Raw genomic sequence first — 24144 nt, 5'->3', positions numbered from 1 at the left:
GTGTGCGGTGATTTTGCCTCCTATCCCCATAAATGACAGCAACAATAACAGTCCCTCAGAGTTACCTTAAAGTAATCACTTGTCCTAGGAGAAACATGAGCCATTCATCAAAAAAAAATCATCACATTTTGGGCAGCTGAGGTTTGGTACATGACCCTTTGAGAGACTGTATTATTTCTTTTTGACAAATAACACTTAAGTTTTTTTTTAATCCATCATCCTGAATTACAGTATTCCCTTGCTCTTCCATGCAAGAAAAGCAAGCTCATCAGAAAGTCAACACAGCAGCACACCATCTTCATGTTGAAGACCACGAATCAGATATGGCAGCGAATGTTACAGGACATTACAGATAAACAACGCTGACAATATAATGACAGGAAGCAGATTTTAAAGATACATGGAACATGGTGTGACCTATAAATATAAAACCTATGTGTTCTAGTGTGTGCAAAGTGAGTGAGATTGAAGGGCATATTGAGAAAAAGAAGCTCCCGGAGGTGCACGCAAAGCATTTGTCACATTGGAGCTGTGAAGAGCACAAATGTACTGTAATCTAAATCACTAGAGAGTAGTCTGTAATACAGAAACCCCAGTGTATTGTGTGATAGTGTGTATTTTGACTTTCATTTGACCAAAATGTAACAGAGAGGTATTTTTTTTCATTTCTTGGATATACACACACACACACACAATGCAATACCTGAATCCTTTTCCAGCCAGAGCAGGAGCGAAACATATGCACACATCACGAATCCCTATTACCACAGCAGACATGTGCACATTGTAAGCTGCATTGCGCAAATACAAAACCAGATCGTCATGGTTTACACTCTTCCAAAATTGGTTGAAGTGTTTGAAACAACTAATCAAAATGTATTTGCACAAGCCAGTACAATAAACAGCTACCATATTTCACAATATCTTATGTCTTGTTTTCTCTACACAGATGAAAAATGAAATAAATAATAATAATAATAATAATAATGCTTTTTATTTATAGGCGCCCTTCAAAGCACTAGAGGTCACCTTACAAGGCAGAGAATGCAGCAAGTGTTCTCACAAAGTCCCCTTGACTTGCCTTGACATCATAGTAAGGTAGTCTTCTCCTATTTTCACACACCGATGGCCAATGGAAATGGCTAGTGAGGTAGCCAGAATTCCTTCACACTGTTATCCTCTTCAACATGATGCTACATTTCTGTTGTGTGTATACAACCACACAAATTAAAAAGTTGTGCTACGAGGAAAGTAGCTCTAGAGAACTCTTAAGAAGCAGCCCCTCTGCCCCTCCTTCAAGTCTTAATATTCTGCAGTAAAAAAAAAGCAAAGTTGTGGGCCGTAGCCACTCAAACTGCTAAATCACTGCCACTGTTTTAGAGAGGCAGAGGTGGGTGGTTGGCAATCAGCTAAGTGTTGGGTAAACATTCCTTCCGAGTATTCCTCCGTGCAAAGTGGAACTTTTTTGTCAAACTGAGGGTCAAGGAGAAGTGCGCTGCTGCTGTCATATCTCTAGCAGATACTTCACAGGGACCAAGCCTCTCTTCTTCCCGCTGCTCAGCCGCAGGAAACCGTCACTCTCTTCGTTCTTCCCCACACAGATCTGCATGGGGGGGAAGAAGAGAGAGAGAGAGAGAGAGAGAGAGAGAGAGAGAGAGAGAGAGAGAGAGAGAGAGAGAGAGAGAGAGGGTTATACTGTAGAGAAGGAGGAGGAGCCAGTGACATTCAGTAATGCGAGACAGTTTGTGGACTGCAAACTGTGGAGTCCTCTGTAATCTCAGCAGTTTTCTGCATGAATTTACATATGTTTATTCAGCGTCTGTGTATGTTTATCCCCGAGCGAGCGTAAATGATTTTGTGTGTGTTCACCTGAGTCTCTTTCACACTCATCTGGCCTTTGTCTCGGTTGCCGTGGAAACCAGCGGTGACCTTCCACACCCGCTCGCCAGGACGGACGCGCTGCACAAAGTTGGCCGGGAACAGTCCCACCTTGTCCCTGATTTTCCCCTGGTACACACACACACACACACACACACACACACACACACACTTAGCCTGCTATAAATAGATATTTGCTATACTGAGTTGGCTATGTTGGGGAAAAAAATGCATTTATTGCTTTCAGGCCAAAAATCTCCAACGCTTACTTCTTCGCTTCTCCATTTATCTAATAAGTCACAATGTGCGACCATGTTGACAACAGGAACAACCACATTTCAATTTGCCTGCTCCCGTTTCTACACTGTAAGAAGTACAGTGTAATAAGTACAGTCCTTGACAGTCTTCTGCTGAGCATACGCAATTACATTCTTTTGTGGTTTTGTTTTTGTTTACTTGAGCAGTTGCCTAAATAATATGCATCACATTTATATCAAAGGAACACATTGGATTTGAATTAAAAATCCCAATTAGCAGAAATATGTAAATAAAGAGTGTTTTCATTCCCTAATTAGCAATATCAGTACTACATCAAAAAAGCATCTGTATTTTCAGAGCCCTTATCCCCCACTATTCTCTGACACACAGGCGTACAGAGCCAATGGCTGCCTATTTAGCCATTTTGCTCATGTCCAGATGTTGACATCTAGCAAAGGGCATGTTTACTCAAAATTGGCAGGTTAAACGGTCAGTTTTCTGTAATGGAATGTGGTTTGTATGGGTGAAAACTACTTTCAATACTAACAAGTGTTTATATCTATTAACATGTTCTTTGATTTAATTGTATCACAGTCAAACTTACAAAGTGCAAATTAAGTTGCCTCAATATAAGCACTCCAGTATGAAGTGGACAGTGTTTGTCTTGTATCCAGGTTAGGACTCTGTCTTTTCGGGTAGCAGCATAGAAAATAACTCAAAGTATGTGTTAAAGGAGCCACTTTCTGCCATTCGACTTAAATACTAAGCTATTTACAGCAATAATATAAGCTATAGACACATGGTAACTCTGCTAGATGTTATTAAAGTATGTTCCGGTACTTTTCCCTGTTGTTTTGTTTATGTAAAGAACCTTTCTGTCCTTCGGCAGGTGAAGGTTAAGATCTTCAGCTGCCTCATTAAACACAGACTGCAATCTGTCTTCTTACTGTTTTTTTCCTCTTCATGCTAACTAGCTCTGCTAACACCCACACCTGCTGTCCTTCAAGCACATCCACCAGCTCTTTAGTATCACGGTCTCTGAACAGCTCTGCTTTAAATGGAAGAACTTAAACTGATGCAGTGTCTTTACCTGAGTGTTAAAAAAAATCTATTCAAAAGGCTATTTAGAGATTTGCAATGACAATATTGTATTTGCCTTATCACTAGCCTTGTAGAAAGATTGAAAAAAAGAGATAATGTGATCATTTTGGAATAACAAATGGTTTTCTGTAGCCCACCTTCCACCAGTCCTCGTTGGAGTCATCTGTGACTTGAACTCTGTCGCCAGGTCTGGAGGAAACACAAAGTGTTTATCAGCATTCACAAATGACACCATCTAAAAATGTGCTGCACAGTAGTCACATTATATATGCTAAAAATAAATATACAGCCAGGCTCCAGTTAGCTTAGCATAAACACTGGAAGAAACGAGAAACTGCTAGCCTGGCTCGGAATCTTGTTTTCGGAATCTGTACAAAAACATAAATGTGGAAGAAATTCCTCATGTGCTGTCTTCTTGCACAGACGCATCTCCCAGATGCGTGGAGAGTACCACACTCAGCAGTTTCCCTAACCTACTAACATACAAAATAACCTTTTTTATGTCACACACTCAAAGCAGTGGCCTCCAAACACACTAAGCCCTCAACCCCCTATGATCATCCTAATGAAGAGGCAGATGGTGTGCCAATTTTAGAAACATTTTGGCCAGGTACAAACTTGCTCGTCTTTTATCTGATTACTTTCGCACACGCACACGCACACACACACAACAGTATATATGAAATGGACTGACTGTAGTTCCAGGTCGTTCATCTCCTGAGGCAGAAACTTGTAGAGAGCCACATAGGTGTGGATGGCGTGAACCTCCACTCTCTTTGGAGTCTGACAAAAAGAAGGAGTATCACAAGAAGAGAAAGAGACAGAGATGATGAATGATATCCGTTTGTTCCTCATGTGAAAGTCCAAAACTGAGAGAAAAGGATAAAGAGTTTGAAGGTGGTTTGCTAGAGTGCATCACCCCCCCCCCCCAAAAAAAGGTAAAAAGTGAAAGAAGAGAGGAATGCTGACTACTCACCTTCAGACTGACCCTGTCTTCTGAATCAGCCTTCTCGCTTTCAGGAGGGGTGAGCACTGGAGAGACACAGACACAAAGAGAGAAGGATGGAGAGGGGGAAAGGAAAAAAGGAGGAAAGACAATATGCGTGAAGGAAAGAAGGGAGAGAAAAGGGAAAAAAAGGGAGGAATACACAAAGGGTCTTATTTCTTTGCGGCTAACAGAGGCAAGGCTAAAGCCAAGGTCAATTACTGTAAAATGGCAGCAGAACAAACAGAGATGATCCCTTCTCCTGGGAATGAAGGCAGAGAGGTTACAGTACCTCTGTGCGGGGGAGAACACACACACACACACACACACACACACACACACACACACACACACACACACACACACACACACACACACACACACACACACACACACAGACACAGACACACGTACATTTATGTAGTTCTGTAAAGTTCTCACATTCAGCCCGCAGTGTTACTTTGCTGCAAGTAACACCAGCAACATCAGTGAAGTCTTTTAAAAAATCTACATCCCTGGATTCAAGAGATTTTCTTCAGAGTTAAACAAGAGGATAATTTCGACTCTCTACTGTAAATACGTATGCAGCAAGCTTAGCACGAGTCTAAACAGCTAGCTAGCCTGCTGGCTCTGTCCAAAAGTAAAAAAAATTCCAGTACCTCTCAAGCTAACTAATCCACACATTTTTGCCTCTTCAGTATTTATGTTGAAAGCTGCCAATTATCAGGTAGAAAGATTAAAAGAAAAATTATTTTACTTACTTCCTGGGATATGGTCCTCTTCAGCGATGGGCTGGTTTTCTAGATTGTCTTGCACTTTTTCCTCCTAATAAAAGAAAGGGTATAGCAGTCAGCAAAGTCAACAACAACAATGATTCATGTCGACATGAAGCTACATGAATGACTGGGGGTTATCTGTGTATTTCATGTTGCATTGTTGTACCTCATGACAGGGAGACTCTGAGATACTGCTGAAGCTGGAGCGACTCAGCTGAGCGAGCGACGTCCCGTAGCGCAGTGCCTCATACACGGGGTCAACAGTGCCATTATCGGCCTCTATACACACAGCCGGACAAGACGGAACATAGCAACACATTCAATTTTATAGCGGACACACGCACACGCACACGCACACGCACACGCACACGCACACGCACACGCACACGCACACGCACACGCACACGCACACGCACACGCACACACACACACACACACACACACACACACACACACACACACACACACACACACACACACACACACACACACACACACACACACACACACACACACACACACACACACACACACCTGTCGGGCATCAAGGATCGAAGGCCAAATATATGGTGATTATTAGTCATCCTGAGATTACAGTTTCTTTTTGGGGTCCGATAGGATATCGGCCAGTATTTGGATAACTCACCCTGGTTAGCAGGAGCCTCTCTGACCACACCCAGCGTATCAGTGGTTAGCAGAGGAGAGCTGAAGTTTCTCTTGAAAGCTCCTGTCTAACGGTGCCAGCAGGGAGACAAGGGGTAGGAGAAATGTTACTCGAGACAAAATAAATAAATAAAACCCGCCAAAGGGCAAATATTTTTCTGTCAGACAATACCAGTGTGGTTTTATCTGGGAAAGGTGAGATGAAAGCTGAGTATCTGAAGAGGTGAATGTATACAGTTCAGCTAAACAGTAACGCTTAAATATGTTATTCCATTTGTCGGAAGGTAAAAAAAAGAAAATGGTCAATACAAAAGACACAAACGTAGAACATCTACAATATGTAAACATACTGGACATTTACCATACATGTGCTAAAGTAAGCAGGGGAGAGTGACAACAAGACCCATATACTAACTAACCTAAGAAGATTAGAAGACTGAGGTGTTCTTCCCCCATTTCCTGTCACACAGTTTTAGTCTACAGTCAAGCCTGTATTAAAAGCAGGCTTCATTTACTTGTCTGTAAATGTCCATACCAATATAACATAAAATGTCCTAAAACGGCTGTAGAAGAAAAAAAAGGGTTAAAACAAATACAGTTTAAACCTGGGCTAAGGGGGCTATCAGTCTAGGAATTAAAATAATCGAAGTTGCCGCAGTAATGCGAGACCTCTAATGACTTGATACTTAGACGCAAACTGTACTAATGATTAAATGAATCCCTTTGGAGTACTTTTCCATTGCGACAGATTTAGGTTAGATCATCTGATATGATCTGTGAGTCTTTCACTGCCCACTGATGGTCGCATTAACACACACCATTAGTTTTAACAGGGAAATGCTGTAGAAATGTCCCCCAACACTGTATGCCCAATGTAGCATGACTTAACTTTTTCCTTTCCTGCTTTTGAGTCGAAAAGTATCCACACATAGCACCACAAAGGTCTGCAGATCTGGTACTGATCCACTTTTACATCTGATATTGTTTCTTTTTTTAGCAAGAGAAAGATGTAAAGCTACAGAACATGACTCATCGGTCTAAGAGATGAAAAAACAAAGTCCTGTTCTTGACAGATGCTGTGATGAATCTCCTCTCCAAATAGAGAAACTTTATAAAGATAGAATATCAGCTTTAGTCATCCTCTGTTTCTCTTTTAATCTCTTAGTAAGCAAAATATGCTGAGAACATGGCTTCAGAAAAATGTTGTCAATCTTTGAGTTATGATTCTGACATTATGAGAGATCTTGTGACTGTAGACCTTCCGAACAGTACAGAAGACACCATCCAAAAGTGAGACATAGCTGTGAGACAAGAATTGGCCTAGAATCTCTTCCTTATCTGCTCGTTCACAGAACACAAACTTCCTCTCTACACTGAAATAACAGCATGAAGCTCTGCATTAAAACACAACTGAATCATGATGCAATTCTGATATAATCCAATAATATTTCAGACACCCCTTACAAATCATTATTGAATACTCTCCATTATTTTCTCTACCAATTTATTTATCCTTGGGGGCATGAATAAATTCAATCAAATAATTATCGATTATTAAATCAAGCAATCAAGCAATTATTGTAGCGGTAGTAAACAGAGGCAGAGACATGCATCTCTGGCCCAGTATCACGGAGGAGTGTCATTATCCGCTTTGAAACACAGGACACAGACAAACTAAAAAGAGCTCTCTGTAAATAAACTTGGCGAAGCTTCACTTACTGTGGGATTAGGCTCCTAAATGAGTGGCAATTGACCTCATCTCCACTGCCACTGCTCCAAATTGAAAACAAACTAATGTGATCAGAACTGGAGGTGGATTAATTACTTGTTCAGCCTTGGAAACCTTTCACATCTGACAGCCAAACACTAACCCTACAAAGCCATATCAACATATCAGCAACGGTGACTCTGGAGCATGAGTGGAAAGTTTTGGATTTGTCAAAATATCACAGAGCAGAAAAGCTGAAATTTCACACTTTGCTAAGTTGAGATCCACAGAAAGCTTGGACTCTCTGACCGCCATATATAACAGAGGACACTGTTTTACATTAGGATGCGAGTGTGCGTGCGCACGCGTGTGTGTGTGTGTGTGTGTGTAAAGTTTTCCCGCAGAAGCAAATATGTTGTGCAGAGCTCAGCAGGCCTAGTTCTTTAATCAAAGTGTAATACATCTTTAAGTTTAATTAACATTGATTAGTAAAATGTTGTCATGATTCCAAAGTGGTTTAAAGCTGCATGATTCCGGAGATATCTTAAAGTATTCAGTCACATACCGGTGCACTCAGCAAATGGGCCGAGATCAAGCCAGAAGAACTGCAGCCACCGATATTCCCCGTTTAATATTTAATATGCTACTTTACATAAGAAAGCATCAGCTCGTGCCAGTTGTGCCGGCTAAATGTTGCGTTTTTTATGGCTTTTCATTAATGAGCAGTGGTGGAAGAAATACTTAAGATAAACATAAAATAAAAAGTATACTCAAGTAGGGGAGAACGGGGTAATATGTCACACGGGTTGGTTGTCACAATCGTTATATCTCGGAACCAGAAGGCGCTGTCTGTGAAATTTTGGTATGTAGGGGAGAACGGGGTAAATTGTCACACGGGTTGGTTGTCACAATCGTTATATCTCTGAACCAGAAGGCGCTGTCTGCGAAATTTTGGTATGTAAATATCCACAATTGGGGTCAGAGGTCACCTACATAGTCTTCCTTGGAGTTAGACTGCTGAATTTGAGGTGAGAGGACTGTTTGTGTTTTTCATGTCAAATTAAAAATATTTAGCTCCTCAGTATTTTTCTTCTAGGCTTTTACACAATGGGTTTATAACAAAACACTTGTTACCCATAAAAAGTGTGAAGGGTAAACTATAGTTTAGATTGTGGTTAGCAAGCTAATTAGTTGTCAGATGGTTGTTGGCCTTGATGCTAGCAAGAAATTCAAGTTGGGGTTGGTCGTCACATTTTTTGGGGGGTTAGTTGTCACATGTTATCCAAAGGCTGCAGCCAGAAAAGGAACCCAATAACGAAATAAATTGTCAAGCTGTATTCTCACTGACACCCCAGAGAAGGAGAGAATAGAGCAGGAAAAGGCAGCTAGAATGCAAAAGAAAAAAGGGCAACAAAATCAAAACAACCCAGTGCATCTCAAACTAGACCAGCTGCCAAGGCTACAGTAAGTTATGAAGGCCTATTTGTCAACTTGAAAATGCAAATAAACTTTCAAATTTAGTACTTCTTTCTTGCCTTCTTTTTAATATTATTCCCATTAAGATAACATTGTGACAAACAACCCCGTAGTGTGTGACAACCGATCCCTTGATGGGGTTGGTTGTCACAATGTGTAAGGGTGACTTTGATGATTAATTTCTTCTTTATTAAAATAAGATAGAAAGAGTGAGGGGTACACATTTCAAGCCAACACCTTAAGCTTCAATTTAATGTAGGAATGACTATTGAAAGATGTTTAGGTGATGAGCAACTCTCACTAGAGTAAAAAGTGTGCCTACTTACCCCGTTCTCCCCTACAGAACATGGGTAAATGTTCTTGGTTAGCTTATGTGAATGTGTGAACTCCATACAGTACTTGCTACGTGCTGATATGATTAATCACTCTAAGATGGCCTGTTCGTCACTGGACTCTGCTGCTAACAGACACTCTCTCTTCTCCCTGCAAAAGCTACAGTACATCTCTGCTCTGCCTGTCTTCAAGTCACCATGACAAGTGTTCCCAACCAATCACTTGACATACATTAATTTGGTCAAGATAGTGTCCAAATTATTTTAACATTTCTATATCAACAACAAGAAATGATTTCCTAAAATCTCTTCCCGGCTTTGGTGAAAAATCACCACAAAAGCCTTGGATGACTGACTTTTGGTTGTGAGTCAGTGAACCCCTGACCTTAAGGTAGACGTTAAAGAAGTATAGCCTCAAAGTCCATCCAGTTTCAGTAAAAACCCTAATCCTTGCTTTGACGAGTGTGCAGTGATGGGAATGGACACTGCCGAAGTCTTGGCGAGAGCCTGCCGTGTCATATCCTCGAGGGATTGTGTTCGCCTCAAAAAACACTGAATTTCACACTGAATTAGCCAAGCCAGCTGGTACAGGGAGATATTGATTTTCCAACAGAGTTGAGCGAGGAGGAAGGAAGTGTAGCATCCAGACAAGAGAGAGTAGGGCATTATGCGAGTTGAGCAGCAATTGCTGAAAGGAAGGACAAAGAGGCCGAGTGAAAAAATGCTTGGACCGGTACACTGAAAGTGCATCAGTGTCACCCTTCCTCAGATTTTTCCGCCTCTTATGGCATTTAGAGCTGGCGGATAATTTTATCCCTCTGCTGCCCTTTCACAAGTATCCCAGTGTCTACTATGCAAAGTGCTGGTCAGTCCACAATCAATTTATAACCTCTACCTTTTTATTTCTGCATGATTGAGAAAAGGGCTTTATCCTCTTTCTAACAAGGCGGGGGCTCTGAGGCTGAGCACATTACCAGGACTAAAGGCTACGCCAACTGAACAGTGGGAGACAATTATAGCATCCGAATGCTGTTTAATTACGCCGACACAATGCATTGTGGGTTAGTCTTTGACCTACAGAGGTCATGCATTCCGAGTAAACAAATACACAAAATATAAAAATGTATAACTATGCGAGAAGAAATGTTTCCCTGTGGTAAACTGGGCTACTAGGAGATAACTGCAGCAAATGAGCAAAGCAACACAGGAACACTGAATTGAATAATATTAATGAATACAAAGCCACTCAGTGATTAAGCATTTCAAACTAATGAGAGTTTTATGTTTTGGCCTTTCATAAGTAAGGAAGAGGTGTCATTAGAAGAAGACAATTACAATGAAACTATAGAAATAAAACATGAGGATAAAAAGGTTGCCACTTTTTAAGGTAACAAAAAACATCACAATCATGGAAAAAACATAAAGACAACGATAAAATTAATTCTGAAACATTTTAGGTAAATCTTTATGATAATTATTTTTGTTGAAACAACAGGACTAAAACTAAAATAGTACATGTTTATTGATACACAGTTTTCCTCTCTTATTGACCAGGTGGCAGATCCAACTACTTTTTGGAGTGTTTTGGAGAATGTCTCACCCTTGTTAACACCAGATGAGCACAGATCTCTGGGTGTCATATCTCTGCCAGACAAGTGCCAGAGACTTCAGAGGAAACTTTGTGTTATTATATAAATTAGGCTATATTGTACTTTCACCCATTTAATTTTAATTGCTGCCACTCTTCATCACTGTGTAAATGTTTCAATTGTTTTTCTCTTCACCTGTTGTTGCGTATTTGATGTATTTGCATTGAACATTGTGTATGTATTGTTGTTTTTCCTTTGAATTTGTTTTGAACTCAACGTCATTGTAAATGAGGGTCACCCCTCAATTGGTCTCTCGAGGATAAATAAAAGTTAAATAAATAAATAAAATTTGATGTGGACAGTAATGTGTAACTGATCAGTTCATTAAATGATGCATAGTGTTTGGTAATGAGACTTTGGTGTTCTTACCTTTCCATTACATGGCTGCAGGGAGAGCTCCGACGAGCACCAAAGGTGGGTCGCCAGCTTACAGGCTTTACAACGCAGCCCCTGCTTGGAGTTGCCTACATGGACACAACAATTCACTTTAACGAGCGGTGTTTAATCAATCATAGTCACAGGTCACATTCTCTAGATTTGTGTCCGTTTTCCTTTTTTGGGATTGTAAAGTTTGCAACTGTGGGTGCTTCAAACATCAGACTTAAAATACATCGTAAATCAAATGACACCAAAGGAAATCCCCCACAAACGATAAACACATTTTAATTTAGAAAACAGGGAAATCACAGTAAGCCGTGGCCGTGAGTTGTGACTAATCAATGGGCTCTCAATAATGGTGAAATGGACTCAAAGTTTAGACAGTAATTTAGCATTTCACAAATGTGTCCGCCCAATCATGCATTGATCCTGATCAACAGCCAAAGGACTATATAGATAGTAGAGAAGATATAGCCTAGATACAATAAACTGTGAAATAAGTTTTTCTGCTTCACTACTGTTTGGAGGAACTGACTGGCCATCCCATTTTTAATGATTGGTGGAACATTCTGGTAAGACAGCTCAACTGACTGTCAAGAGTATCTATTGTAGGAAGACTCCCAGTGGAGGCATGTGAGCAAGGTTGGACCACAGAGCTTAATTTCAATATTTTTTGGCTGGGACAGTTTTCTGCTGGGGAAATAGATTAATTGCAATTGGTCCACAATGAGTTTTGTGGATGATCCTGAGTTAATATGTTTAAATTCAGCCAGGTACAGTATATTATTGACCCAGCTGAACTTCCATCATGGCTGCAGAATTTCCATGAATGTCATGTTCTTGAATTTTACTGGCACAACAGACCTACCTTGAATCATGTGTTTACATCGCTGGCAGCAGGTAGGCCTACGGAAGACGTGCTCCTGGAAACAGTGGGTCTTGACCAGTTGGGCCGTCGGCTGCATGGGCTGAGACTTGACAAGGGTTTTACAGGTCCCGGACCGCGAGGGACTGACAGCAGGTGAGCGTGACAATGAGAGGTTGGGACTGGTAGTTGGCGAATGGGAGGGAGAGCACTCAAAGGCCAGGGAGGATTCGGAGAAGGGTGGAGGAGATAGCTGCGCCGAAGGTGTGGTGATGAGGGCTGAGGGAGGGCGGGATTCGCCGTTACTACGCTGGAAAAAGTTGTCCATGCTCTTGCTGCGCATGACAGATTTGAAGGACAGGGAGCGCTTCAATCGCTGCAACTAAAGACCAAGAGAAAAAAGAAGTGTAGAACTTTGATGAAAAGTGTCAAATTACAACCAGTTTCAAGATAATTTTGCACTGTTTAAGACAAATGAGGATAAAGTAACTAGAAATAGTGTTTGACTTTCTTTAAACTCTTAAAGAATAATAACTAACTTTGATTGTAGTATTCGATGTCAGACTTTAAATTCCTTAAGTAATGATTTATTGTAAATTGAGAACCTTTCTTTTAATTGTAACATTATATGCAGAAATAATGGGGGACATTTTGAAGTAGGAACAACTGAAGTGTCGAGCTTGAGGGCATGTGCAGTGTTTGAAATATCAATCTGTTTAATAGCAGTCTGTTAGCTTTGCCCTCTGACTGCCCTTGCCCTGCCAGGCTGGCTTCTGATCTTCCATGTTCAGCTTTTCCCCTTCTTTCTTTAGATCTCAAATTTGCCATCCCTTGCGTATCCACACAAGTCAATACCCCTTAAAATTCACGTTTGATTAGTTTTATTGAGCGGCCTGCACCTTCGCATTTCATGCAGTCAGTGATGCTTGGCAAACACTGTGTTTGCCTTTGACTCTGCCTGTCTCAATTTCCTACATGCTCACTATCCAGTGCTTTTGGCTACGATAAAAAGGGGGACTGATAATGACAAACAATTACAGGGACTTAGGAGCGATTGGATCCAATATATGAAAGTAATAACTGCTGTGGACTCATACATCAAGAGAATGGCCTGGAGAATAAGGACAGGGATGTAATAGGTGCCTGAGACTGAAGAGTACCTCAATTTACACCTAGCTCATTAGCTGCCTATTATAGCGACTGGGTTGGGGACACTGTTTTGTTAACCACTATCGTGCCTCAAACTTCAAAGTTAAACAGAATTTAAATTCTTAATTTTTTTCTCCATCATTCATAATCCAGGAAACTGTTATAAAAAAATTATGAGTTTTTTTTTAATGTATGTTTATGGGTGAGATGGTTGCAAGCTCATCATGTTTATTGCACCTTTGAGCCTTTACAAGCCCAGCATCGGCCATCTCACTCCTTTGCAGGTTGTAGGATCAATATGATCGAGCAGGTTCCTCTTTTTCTTCTTTAAGCTACAGATTCACAGATGCCAATTAGTTTGAGTGATGAAAAGAGTCCTCTCTGTTGACTCATTAGGGAGTGCGTCTCGTAAATGTTTTCTACAGGGAGCTGAGTCCATGCTTTCCTTAATGGCCTTTTCTTGGCCACCCGGGCGGCCCATTCAGTAATGGATGTTCCTCTCTATTAGATTTTTAACTTGTCTGACTTTGGTAATCTTCTTCACGGTCTTTGCTCCAGTTTCAGGGGAAAAGGAAACATTTCTTTCAGGCACATAGAAGGCCACACTTGACTGATGATCAATAGTTTTATACAATGTACCTCCCTGGGCTTTTAAAAAGATGAAATAAACAGGACACATAGGATCCTAAAAAATAAAAAGATAGCTCAATGCCAAATCTAAGTTCTAAGTTGTTTTACAGGGTTAAATAATCATTCAACTGGACTCTTATAATAACACACGCTAGTGCTTCAGTATCTACTCGGCTTAACCATCCATTAAAGATCAATTTTGTCCACATATGTGCATTTATTAAAGCAATAAATAATTATTGAACAAATAAAAGGTTAAGCGGTTGGTTTTATATATTCCATCAGTGGATCCATATAATTCAGCAGTTTCTGTTTATACACTACCATCCTGGTCTATAAAGTTTAAGCTGAAGCACGTCAAATAAATTGTCCAGAGAAATACGTTTTATGACTGTGCTCAAACAAATATTTAATGCAGCTTTTGCAGCTTGAAAGCGAGGCACTTTTCCAGTTCAGCATTAGGAAAAACTGAGGTACACTAAATGGCTGGAAATATTATGGACATCCCTGTCCATTCGTGTATATCTGATCTGTCTGATGCCGCTTTTTTAAGCCGCTTTACTTAAAATTAACGGACATATTACTAAATATATATAAATGGTTTGTTCTTTTCCTTTTTCAAATGACAAAGCCCACAGGAACAAAAAAGTAAAAAAAATGTCCAATGTACAAATACTGTATTTGTACGTCCTTTGGGTGACGCACAGTAGTGTACAGTATCTGACGCTCACATTCAGGACCAAGGTCAGTTCTTATTCACAATACTTCTTGTCCTCTAACATACTCTGTAACTGTGCATTATAGTTTGCACCAAAAGTCACACATACTAATCTACTGAACAGCATGTTCAAATTGCAGATAAAAGCCTTGGTTTTCCTTTAACATATTTGGGCAAGTTTGTTGAGAGAATCATTAAACAAACCGAGTTATTCATACCGTATCTATTATCAGTGGACATTGCATGGTACAACGAGAACATTGCAGCTGCCTGAGCTTCTCAAATTTCGGAGCTGCTGGGTATTACAATGTACATGCATGCACCACTATCTTGATTACATCTATACAAAATAAACTGGCTTCGCTGTTCTGTCTTATATCCTATAACATGCTCTGTTGAAAACAGAATAGAAATTCAACAGCCGTTCTAATAAATGCAATTCTCCGTGTTTCCCTATGGCACTATTGTGTCTCTCTGTAAGGTTTTGAAAAGTCTATTTATGGATCACAGAACTGGCGACTAAATCACACTATGAACTATTGACAGCAATTATCTCATCACAGTGCAAGTGGTGTAGTGTACTAGGACAGACTGTGGTTTGATAAAGAAAAGAGTACGAGAAGAGTATGAGTATGTGAGAGAAAATGATGGGTGAAAAATGGGTGAAACATTAGGAAGAGATAGACCATAGTGAGAGAAGAGATGGACTAAAAATACCACTGTCAACCCCCCTCGCCTTTGAAAAGCCCCACGAAGCACCAGGGCCTTTCTCTATCACACCTCTGACAGACAAACGGTACAGTGCAGAGAAGGAGAGCAGACGTCTCCGCCTTGTTCTTTGGCTGTTTAAAAATGAGCACAGCAGAGCGCTGCAAAGATGTTTGGTGAAGGCTTCTAAAAATAGGCTGTTGTGAGCCATGCCTGGATAAATTAATGATTAAGAAGATGGGGGGCTGGGTGTTCACACGAGACGTTCTGTGAAAAGACAAAAAGTCTTCCTGCTGCCAGTACAATGCAGCTGCATCTCCCATTTTTATCCACTCAGTTTTTTCCCTTCTTTTTTTACAATAGAAATGATTTGTGAAAAAAAAATCTCTCAGGAACAGGAAAATCTAAATGAACAAATAATGGACCAACAATTACAAGGCAGCTATAATAAAAGAGCCCCTAGAAAGATGCTCCAATAAGGACATTTCTGGGTGTAGATAAAAGAGAAGCATGTTGATATTTGCCTGGCCACAAGGCCGACTGAATGGCAGCTGCCACACAAATGTCCCAAGTTGTCTGGTCTCATCCTGGGTGAGCTGGGTGCACATGTAAAACTCAATGTGTTGGTCATACAAATATACACAAATATGTTTAACATCGGGTATGTAACCGTCATTTGGAAAATAAATGCTTGTCTGGCGCCAGTATCATCCTTCAACAGTGCCAAAGCTGCCCTTTCTGACTTTGTGCACAGCAATTACAAAGTAGTAATCTGTACTGTATGTTTGATAAATCATGAAATAATCAAATACAGTGTGTGGTTCAAAATGCATATCTTCTAATTCAAACTGTCCGATGTCTACCAACTCTGGCAGCGTTTTCCTGACTTTTCTATCTGCTCCTGATTCTCCATGTATTACTGAAACACAGAGGAACCTGATTAAGTTTGGCATTCCTCTTGCAGTGACCTGGGCGTTGAATTAAAGATAACCTCATTAGGCAGTGCTCCAGCTGGACCCTGTTTTATAAAAGCGCACCTCCCGAAACGACCTTTTGTGTGTGAATGTTAAGTTGTAATGCCTCAATGCACATGCTGCATTGCTGGTCAAAGGGAAGAAATTAAAAACTCGCTAAAGGAGTGCCAAACTGACTTTTTTCGGTAAAGAAAACATTATATTTCCTCTATCCGTCTTGGGGAGTAGCATACTGAGATACATACTAAGGGAAGTGAAACCATTCCAAAAGCAATTCGAAGAGAAGTTGTGAGTATTTTTAGTAAAGGCACTTTGTCTGACCTTCAAATATTCAAAATTGTGTTAAGATATAATGATATTTACTGTGTATAACAGTTGTAAAGCCTATTTGGAGGTTCATGTGATCTTTTACAGACAAATGGCTCATTTGATTACCAATCTATTACTTACCAAATTCTTATCGTCATTCTTTATTAAGGCAACTACGTATAAACTTGGAATAAAGACGGGCTAAAGCAGTGCTTCTATTTCAAGCATTTTCCTTCCTCATCTGTGAAAGTGAACCTCTAGAATCAGAGGTGTCTATGCAACCTATTATGCTACATCTTAGGTGAAAGAATAGGTGTGAATCAAGGTAAATTATTCTCCCATGCTCCTCTCATTATCACATGCACAGCCCAGTCTGTGTGTGGCTCCCAAAGACCTGGCTGTTGTTTAACGGGCTGTTTCATTGTGATCCTTGAGTCCTTTGCTAGCACAGACTGTGCCAGCTCCCAAGCTGTCAGCCTGAATGTGCAGCAAAATAAGCTTGCATTTCCAAATCCAGCCGCTTAAAAAGGGCTTAACTGCACAAGAAGCTTTTGCAGTTAGGCTTTAGGTGACTGCTCTTTGATTTTCACACAATGGTGAAGGAACAACACTCATTTGGGGGTTGCTCATAACGAGGTGGTTACCCTTTAAATACCCACCGGGGCTATATTATCTTACATTTAGCACAGACACGGATTCAATTGTGATCTTCTAGTTTACATTAGTTACTGAAAGCTCTCGGTTATTAATTTGCAAAACCTTTTCAGCCCTATACCTATCATACTGTAAGACAAGATCATTATATTTGTATTGAAGGCATATCTTTCTTAATTGAATATTGGGTACATTCAGTAAATCTTTCCTTCAGATACATAAGGGACAAATGTAAATGGAGAGATCTTCTGTGCATGGGAGGAAATATTCAGTTGATAAACCATACCCTTAAACTTGGAGAAAAAATGAAGACTAATTTGTTTAAACTTTAAAAAATATGTTATTTCAATACCAGTAACCTACAAGCAGGAAGCTCTTGACGAGTTGCTGCTAATAAAGTAATACCATCATTTCTAAGCAATATAAGTTTAAAATAATAATCAATTGAATCAAAGGTGTATATGTTGTCAAGGTGAGTCTGCAATTTATTGGAACTGACTTATGTTATAAAACTTTAATTTTCACAGTCCATTAAATTGACAGCTTTGCCCTTAAAAGATAGAATACCTTTAGAAGTTCACTGTCTCTAAAGCAGTATACTAAGTCCATACTTATTCCAAACTGACTTACCCTGACACTGTACATGGGACTCTGCTGGATCAGCAGCATTTTAGAACTCAATCAAGGACAGTAATCCAATCACTCCATCGTTAATCAAAACAGTGATGGGTCAACATTGGACACATGAGCATAGCGGTGACACTGTGAAGAATGGGAAGTTGGTGTATCAGTTTGCAATGCATGGACAAGACAGCGTCATCTTTCTGTTTCTTTGTGTGCTTTCAGTACTTCGGAGCTTCCATTTTATTTGTGTCTCTGTCCGTCTCTAACCCCTCATCAGTTTTCTGTGCAGACTATAGTTTGTTTCCAAAAAGTCCACAGTACAGTTCAATCATTTTTGGCAGGCGAAAAATATGTCATGGTCTGTCAGAAGCTAGGCGAGTGAGTGATGTGTCCCTGCTGCTAATAGTGATACGGATGAAAAAAAACACAGGGAAGCAGAGTACGCTTTGTTCAGAAATGTCATCTACACTGTGTAATCATATGCACGGTACGGACACATGCTGCGACAACTCAGAGAAGTTCATTATAGAAGAGGTTCGGTTATGTACTGACATAGCAGTTCAGACTATTAACTAAGAGGGAATGAAATGCCATTGCTGTCAAAACTTGTCCAAAAGTAATAGAAGAGGATCCGTTTCCAATTTACAGCATTTGTGTTTAATGCCTCGTTTCATGAAGTGTAATGAAAACCAATTTTCAGAATTCAAACAGGACAAAGACAAGAAAGGTGTGAAGTCTTAAAGCTATAGTGCATAACTTTGGTTGCCCCCGTGAGGAATTCTGAGTAATTACAACAATAAAATCAGTGACATCTACATGAGGTAAGCCTTCAGTGAAGGTGATTGTGCATGGATTTCATACCTTCTGCTGTAAGTTTGGGTTTTTTTCCTCATCAGAAGAATCAACTACTGAAACATTTCTTGGGTGTTTGTGGAGTTTTGTTTCAACTTGTTTGGCGATGGCATGAATGTAACCCAACATTCACTTATATGAAAAAGTTACACACTATAGCTTTACTTTGCTTTTTCTTATACCCTCTTTGCTGCTTCCCCCCCCCCCCATACTTGTACTTCACTTTTCTCCTTCAGGGCAGGACCTCTATCTGGCTATCCTATTCTTAAATCTCCCTTATCCTCCCAAGCACTCAGGCACCCATCACCAACCAGACACTCAGAGATATGGAGAGAAAAAAAAACACAATTTTGGAAAGAAAGGAGGAATGGGAGAGTAGAAGTATAAAGTGAAAAAGATGATGACAGCTGAAGTGAAGGTGGAACAAGACACGATTTGGGGTTTCTTTTTAATAGGCTGGAGTCGATAGAAAAGGGGGGATGAAATACATAATCTAAGTGGAGAGCAGGAAATAAATTAGATGACGACAGGAGAAAAAAGGGATGATTGGGAAGTAAGTGAGAAGAACCGCAGACGGAAGAGAGCCTGGAGAAAGTTAGTGTGAAGGGCAAAGTCGGAGAGGTACGTTTGCAATAATTTCACCTCATAAAAACGTCTTTGTCTTACGATGAGAGTGCAACGGGCCGTGTGAAGGCTCTGTGGACCAGGGAGAACAAGAATACCTTGCATTGTCAGCATTCACACACACTGTCTTCTGTGGATATGAAACAAACGCTAGCTGCTGATTCTGAACACAGCTTTTATTTCCTCTTGTGACGATGTGTAGAGTTTAAAAGGTCACCTATTATTAACTGGGTGGGACAAAGATTATAAACTGGCAGTCAGATTCATGGCCAATCAGAGCAGATTGGGTTTTTTGGAGGGCGAAGCTTAAAGAGACACGCTCTATAATGGAGTGTTTCAGACAGAGGCTGAAGAGATGGCACTGTGAGAAATGTAACTTTTTTTGGACACTACACCATGAAAAGTAATTTATTTTTAAGTGGATTTTAGTAAAAACCCAAAAATACAATTTTGAACGTGAAAATTAGCATAATATGTGACCTTTAAATGAATAGTTTGTTTTATGAAAACATTCTTTATTTCTTGCCGCGATGCCAATGAGCAGATTAATAACACTCTCCTGTTAGTAAATAACACATTTAGCTACATGTAGCCGGCGGAAACAGGTAGCCTGGCTCTAAAGATCAATAATAACCCAATTAAGGTGTTTTTGTCTTTACGCTAAGCTAAACTGACTAGCTGCTGGCTATAACTTCTTGTTGCCTGGTATATGTAGTGTACAGACTTGAGAATGGTATCGATCTTCTCATCTCACTCTCGGCAAGAAAGCGAGCCCACGCGTTTCCCAAACCTATACATTTAACTGTCTGCCTTTCTACACTTCAAACTGTCTTCGTCATCCACTTCACCATACCTGAATAAATGATAGACCCTTGAATGGCTTGAGCTCGATGTGATTAGAGAGGAATAATAATATATTGGAGCTATCGTCTTGCTGCTCATCTCTGTCACAGCCTCCATTACAAGCACTCTAGAAAAGCTGGTGGGCCCACACTTAGCACTGTAATAAATACTGTGAGAGCCGAGGGACGTTGGGAGACGGAGAGGGTAAGGCTGAAGAGGAAATGAGAAAGACTGAAGAAAGAAGCAGCAAAATGAACTGAAAGAGTCAAAGAGGTGGAAGATGGAAAGAAGAAGGTGGAATTTGTTACAGAATGAATAGAGAAAATCCACAGTTGTAACACACATTTAATATTTCCCTTGTTGTTGCCCTCCATTCTTCTTCTTCTTCTGCAGGATGTGAAGCGACAGTGGCTGGGGCTCAGCAAACATACAGCATCACGGCTGACGTGGCTCAGAGGATTGCTTACCCCCCAGTTCTGTTTTTTTTTCTTTTCTGGACACCCATTTGTTTGAATTATGACCCGACCCTTATAAAAGACATAGCAAACATCTGCTATCTGATAGGCTCATAAATGTACGCAGCAACTCAACGGCCACCATTCATTGTGTTGTCTGTCTGTGCTCAAATAGAAACAACAAGAGACCCGTCCTGCCCGGCATGATGCATGGCCCCTGTGACAAACGCCAACAAAAGTGATTTGTGGTTGTGATTGCTCCTGCAATTAAGGCCGTTCTTGAAGCATAGTAATAAAAAAAAAAATGTTGATGCTGTTCTGAATTCAGCTACGAGTACCAGCTCTTGTTTTTTTTTATAAATAGTACCAGGTTGGATTTAATCTATTTACACACCTCTGGATTACCAAGAAAGCAGGAAACTGCCTTGGGGCCCAATGTAGGTCCCCAGAGCACTAAAGTAATACTCCAATTACAGATGTTTTAGGGAGTATGCACTGCTAATGCAAAAATATATGGACATCATTAAGGCTTTAAAATACGTAATTTACTCCCAACATTAAGGCCTGCCTTCTTGTGGAAGCTCAAAATCCAGGGTTTAACTTAAACGATATTGGTTTTGTGCTTATGTCATCGAATGTATTCAACTCCTATTTTTACAAGCCATAACAGGAAAACAAAAAAGTCAAGAGAAAGAACAATACTTATAACAGGTAACAATGTTTAAACAAAAAGTTAAGTTAAGCTATGAACAGAGACAGTAGAATTTTTTTTTTTTTTTTCATTAATTTTGACTTGACAGAAAATCCAAGGGATGTCTTCCTGATCTCTGTCCATACATTATAAAAGGCAGATATAGGTCTTGTGATCTGGGATAATGATAGCAAAATGAGCAGCAAATCTGGGGCCATGTCATATTGTAGGAGAGAAAACATAGAAAAATGATGTATATTGCGCACATGGACAAAGTTAATGGGATATTGGCTGCTAATTTTTGACCCCGGGAACAGGTTAATCCAACCATTTCTGTCTCTACCATCTACCACGTTCACCATGCTATTTTAAGTGATGATCCTATTGGTTTACCAAGAGAATGGCCAAGAGAATGGATGCAACGCTCGGTGCAAAAGGTACAGCATCATAACTTTGCTGGTTCGACAATGCACCTTCCACATTTACTGCATGGACAGAATATCATGGATGTCTTCCTTTAAACTTAACCGTAGCCCAAACAAACAAAATTAAACTGTCTCAAAGCATCTTTCTTGCACCTGTAACTCACCTTATTTTACTGGAAGTCATAACCTGCGTTCATTTCATCACAAAAACTCTATCTCTTCTTGAACTGGTGTGTCCTTATTGCCTATAGTTTTTGTGCATTTACTATTCACGTGCCACAGAAAGTACACACCCACGCACACACCTTCGTGTAATCTCTGCCCTCGAACATTGAGGACAGGGTAATTACAAGAAGTAAATCAGCTTAGAGTACTTATAATAAGGCAGGCTTCACTGTATTAAGCCTCAGAATACATAAGACAGCTTTGTCAATATTTTCTATTAAAAACAATGTCATTAGAAAGACAGTTACACCACCCCCAAGTCATACTTAAAGAAAACATAACAGAGCACCAACTTCAGAAACATAATTTGATTCAGCTAAATATATGTTACCCATCATCCCCCATATTTACCTACGCAGGTGTGTTGTTACCTTTGATTCGGGATGGCTCGGAACGGTGGCCTGTGGGGGTCGGTGAAGGTTTTGTGGTTCGTTCTCCTTTTCGCTGTTTTCTGTCATCTCGGGCTCGGGAAATTGCTCTTTCTCACTGAAACAAGTCCACGGCGACAGAGGAATGGATGACAGCTATGCACACAGAGGTTTAAACATCGCCACAGTGTCACAACCGAAAAGGTAGTTTTAACTGTCCAGTCATTTTTCCTCGGCAGGGAATTCGATTTTTAGTAGGCTATATTATGGTATTCCGTCGATAAGTGGCTCTTGTTTTCTGGTTGAAGTCCGTGAAGAAAAGAACAATAAAGATGTATTCTGTTGAGGAAAAATGTCCAGTTGCCGACGCCGGTAGGTTTATCCACTTCTCTCCGGTGCCTCGCTCCTCTCTCTCATCCACACTTGGCCAGTTCTCCTTCTATCGCGTGCTCACACACGCACGAGCTCTTACAACAACTTTGATTTCGCCGTGATAAAGTACTCTGCTCGCTCTGATTGCTCCAGGCAATGCAAGACACGCCAAAGGGACCGGTGGAGCGCGTCGGGATTGGTTGGGAGGTGATGACGCTCGAAGTGGGCGGAACGACAGCGTTAAACTTTTATGATAAAGCTTTGCAAACGCCTCTGTTTGCATCTATAATTGATTGGATGTAATAATTTCATCAACATCATGTTCTACGTTTTATTAATATCATAGATACGAGTGACAGATTAAAAGACAATTAACGAATTGTGTTATTAAGTGTTGCTTCTGGACATCGAAGTCTTTAGTCTTATCAGTTAGCATCAGCAGGATATTGTATCCCAGTTTAACACCATTCTAAAGTATTTCTACTAAATTTGAGTGATTCTTTTTCAAGCTTTTTTACTTGTACTGTACTCAATTCCAGATAGAACTGTCGTAGTATTTACACTGCATTTATTTGAAACCTTAACTTTAAATATTTTACATAGGCCATCAAACACATCATAATCCTAAAAGGTAAACTATACTTGTAAATGTATTTCAAATAGGCTCCAGCCCGAGAACCATTAAAATTCCTTCTAATCAATGATTTGAGATCTATAATAATTATATATAAAGATAACAACATTACAATAGCATCAGCCCTTTGTTTATAAATATTGTTTTTGCATGAATGCATCCCCTATTATCGAATGTTTCACACTGTTTCATTGCTACTTTTATTTTATACTTATTTTAAAAGATAGTCACTCCACTCGTTTATTTCAAGGGGTTTCTTAGATCACACTTCTGGAGCACTTGAACAGTTGCTTTGCTGATTTCAAAATTGACATACAACAACTGAAGGGATCCACTTGAATCATTTGGAGGGTGTGGTAAGCAAACTAAAGGCTCCCGTAGTGGCTATATCCATAATCAAAATCTTGAAAATCAAAAGGCTGCAGACGGGCATGATTTATTGAACACAAGTCAATTGTCCTTACATACGTTTTGATTTTTTCATCCTTGGCAAGCAGTAAACAGAACAAAGATATCCTGACTCTTTGGTTATGAAATTTAACAATTAATCGCTAACAGGTGCATGTCGGCCTTACCTGCTTACAAGAGCTTACAGTTCTGCAACAGTCGATGCTATCTACTGCAAACTGAGTATGGACAGAGCAAAAGAGTAAATCAAATACTTAAAACAAAAATTACCTTCAGAATTGGTGCCTTAATGAATATAAATGTAGATAAAATAACAATGTACAGGCCACCAGTCAGCAGACAAAGCAGTCCACAGAGAGCACCAGCAGCAAAGCATTGGTGGCTGATTCAGCACCAAGGACAGCTCCTTTGC

General features: G+C 40.1%; 1 protein-coding gene across 1 annotated transcript; it reads right to left on the bottom strand.

The window, feature by feature from the left end:
- Positions 1 to 1504: 1504 nt before the first annotated feature.
- Positions 1505 to 22408, bottom strand: LOC307267009 (SH3 and cysteine-rich domain-containing protein 2-like; the record flags this gene model as incomplete). Its single annotated transcript, XM_080049177.1, has 11 exons — positions 1505 to 1603; positions 1870 to 2007; positions 3375 to 3426; positions 3932 to 4020; positions 4214 to 4269; positions 4984 to 5047; positions 5165 to 5277; positions 5645 to 5729; positions 11196 to 11290; positions 12073 to 12451; positions 22322 to 22408. The coding sequence occupies 11 exons, from the start codon at positions 22406 to 22408 to the stop codon at positions 1505 to 1507; spliced, it is 1257 nt and encodes a 418-aa protein (XP_079905303.1).
- Between the last annotated feature and the right edge of the window lie 1736 nt (positions 22409 to 24144).

Source organism: Ammodytes marinus (assembly GCF_949987685.1).
Source record: "Ammodytes marinus genome assembly, chromosome: 20".
Taxonomy (NCBI): Eukaryota; Metazoa; Chordata; class Actinopteri; order Uranoscopiformes; family Ammodytidae; genus Ammodytes; species Ammodytes marinus.
This window is presented reverse-complemented; position numbering and strand designations above follow the sequence as displayed.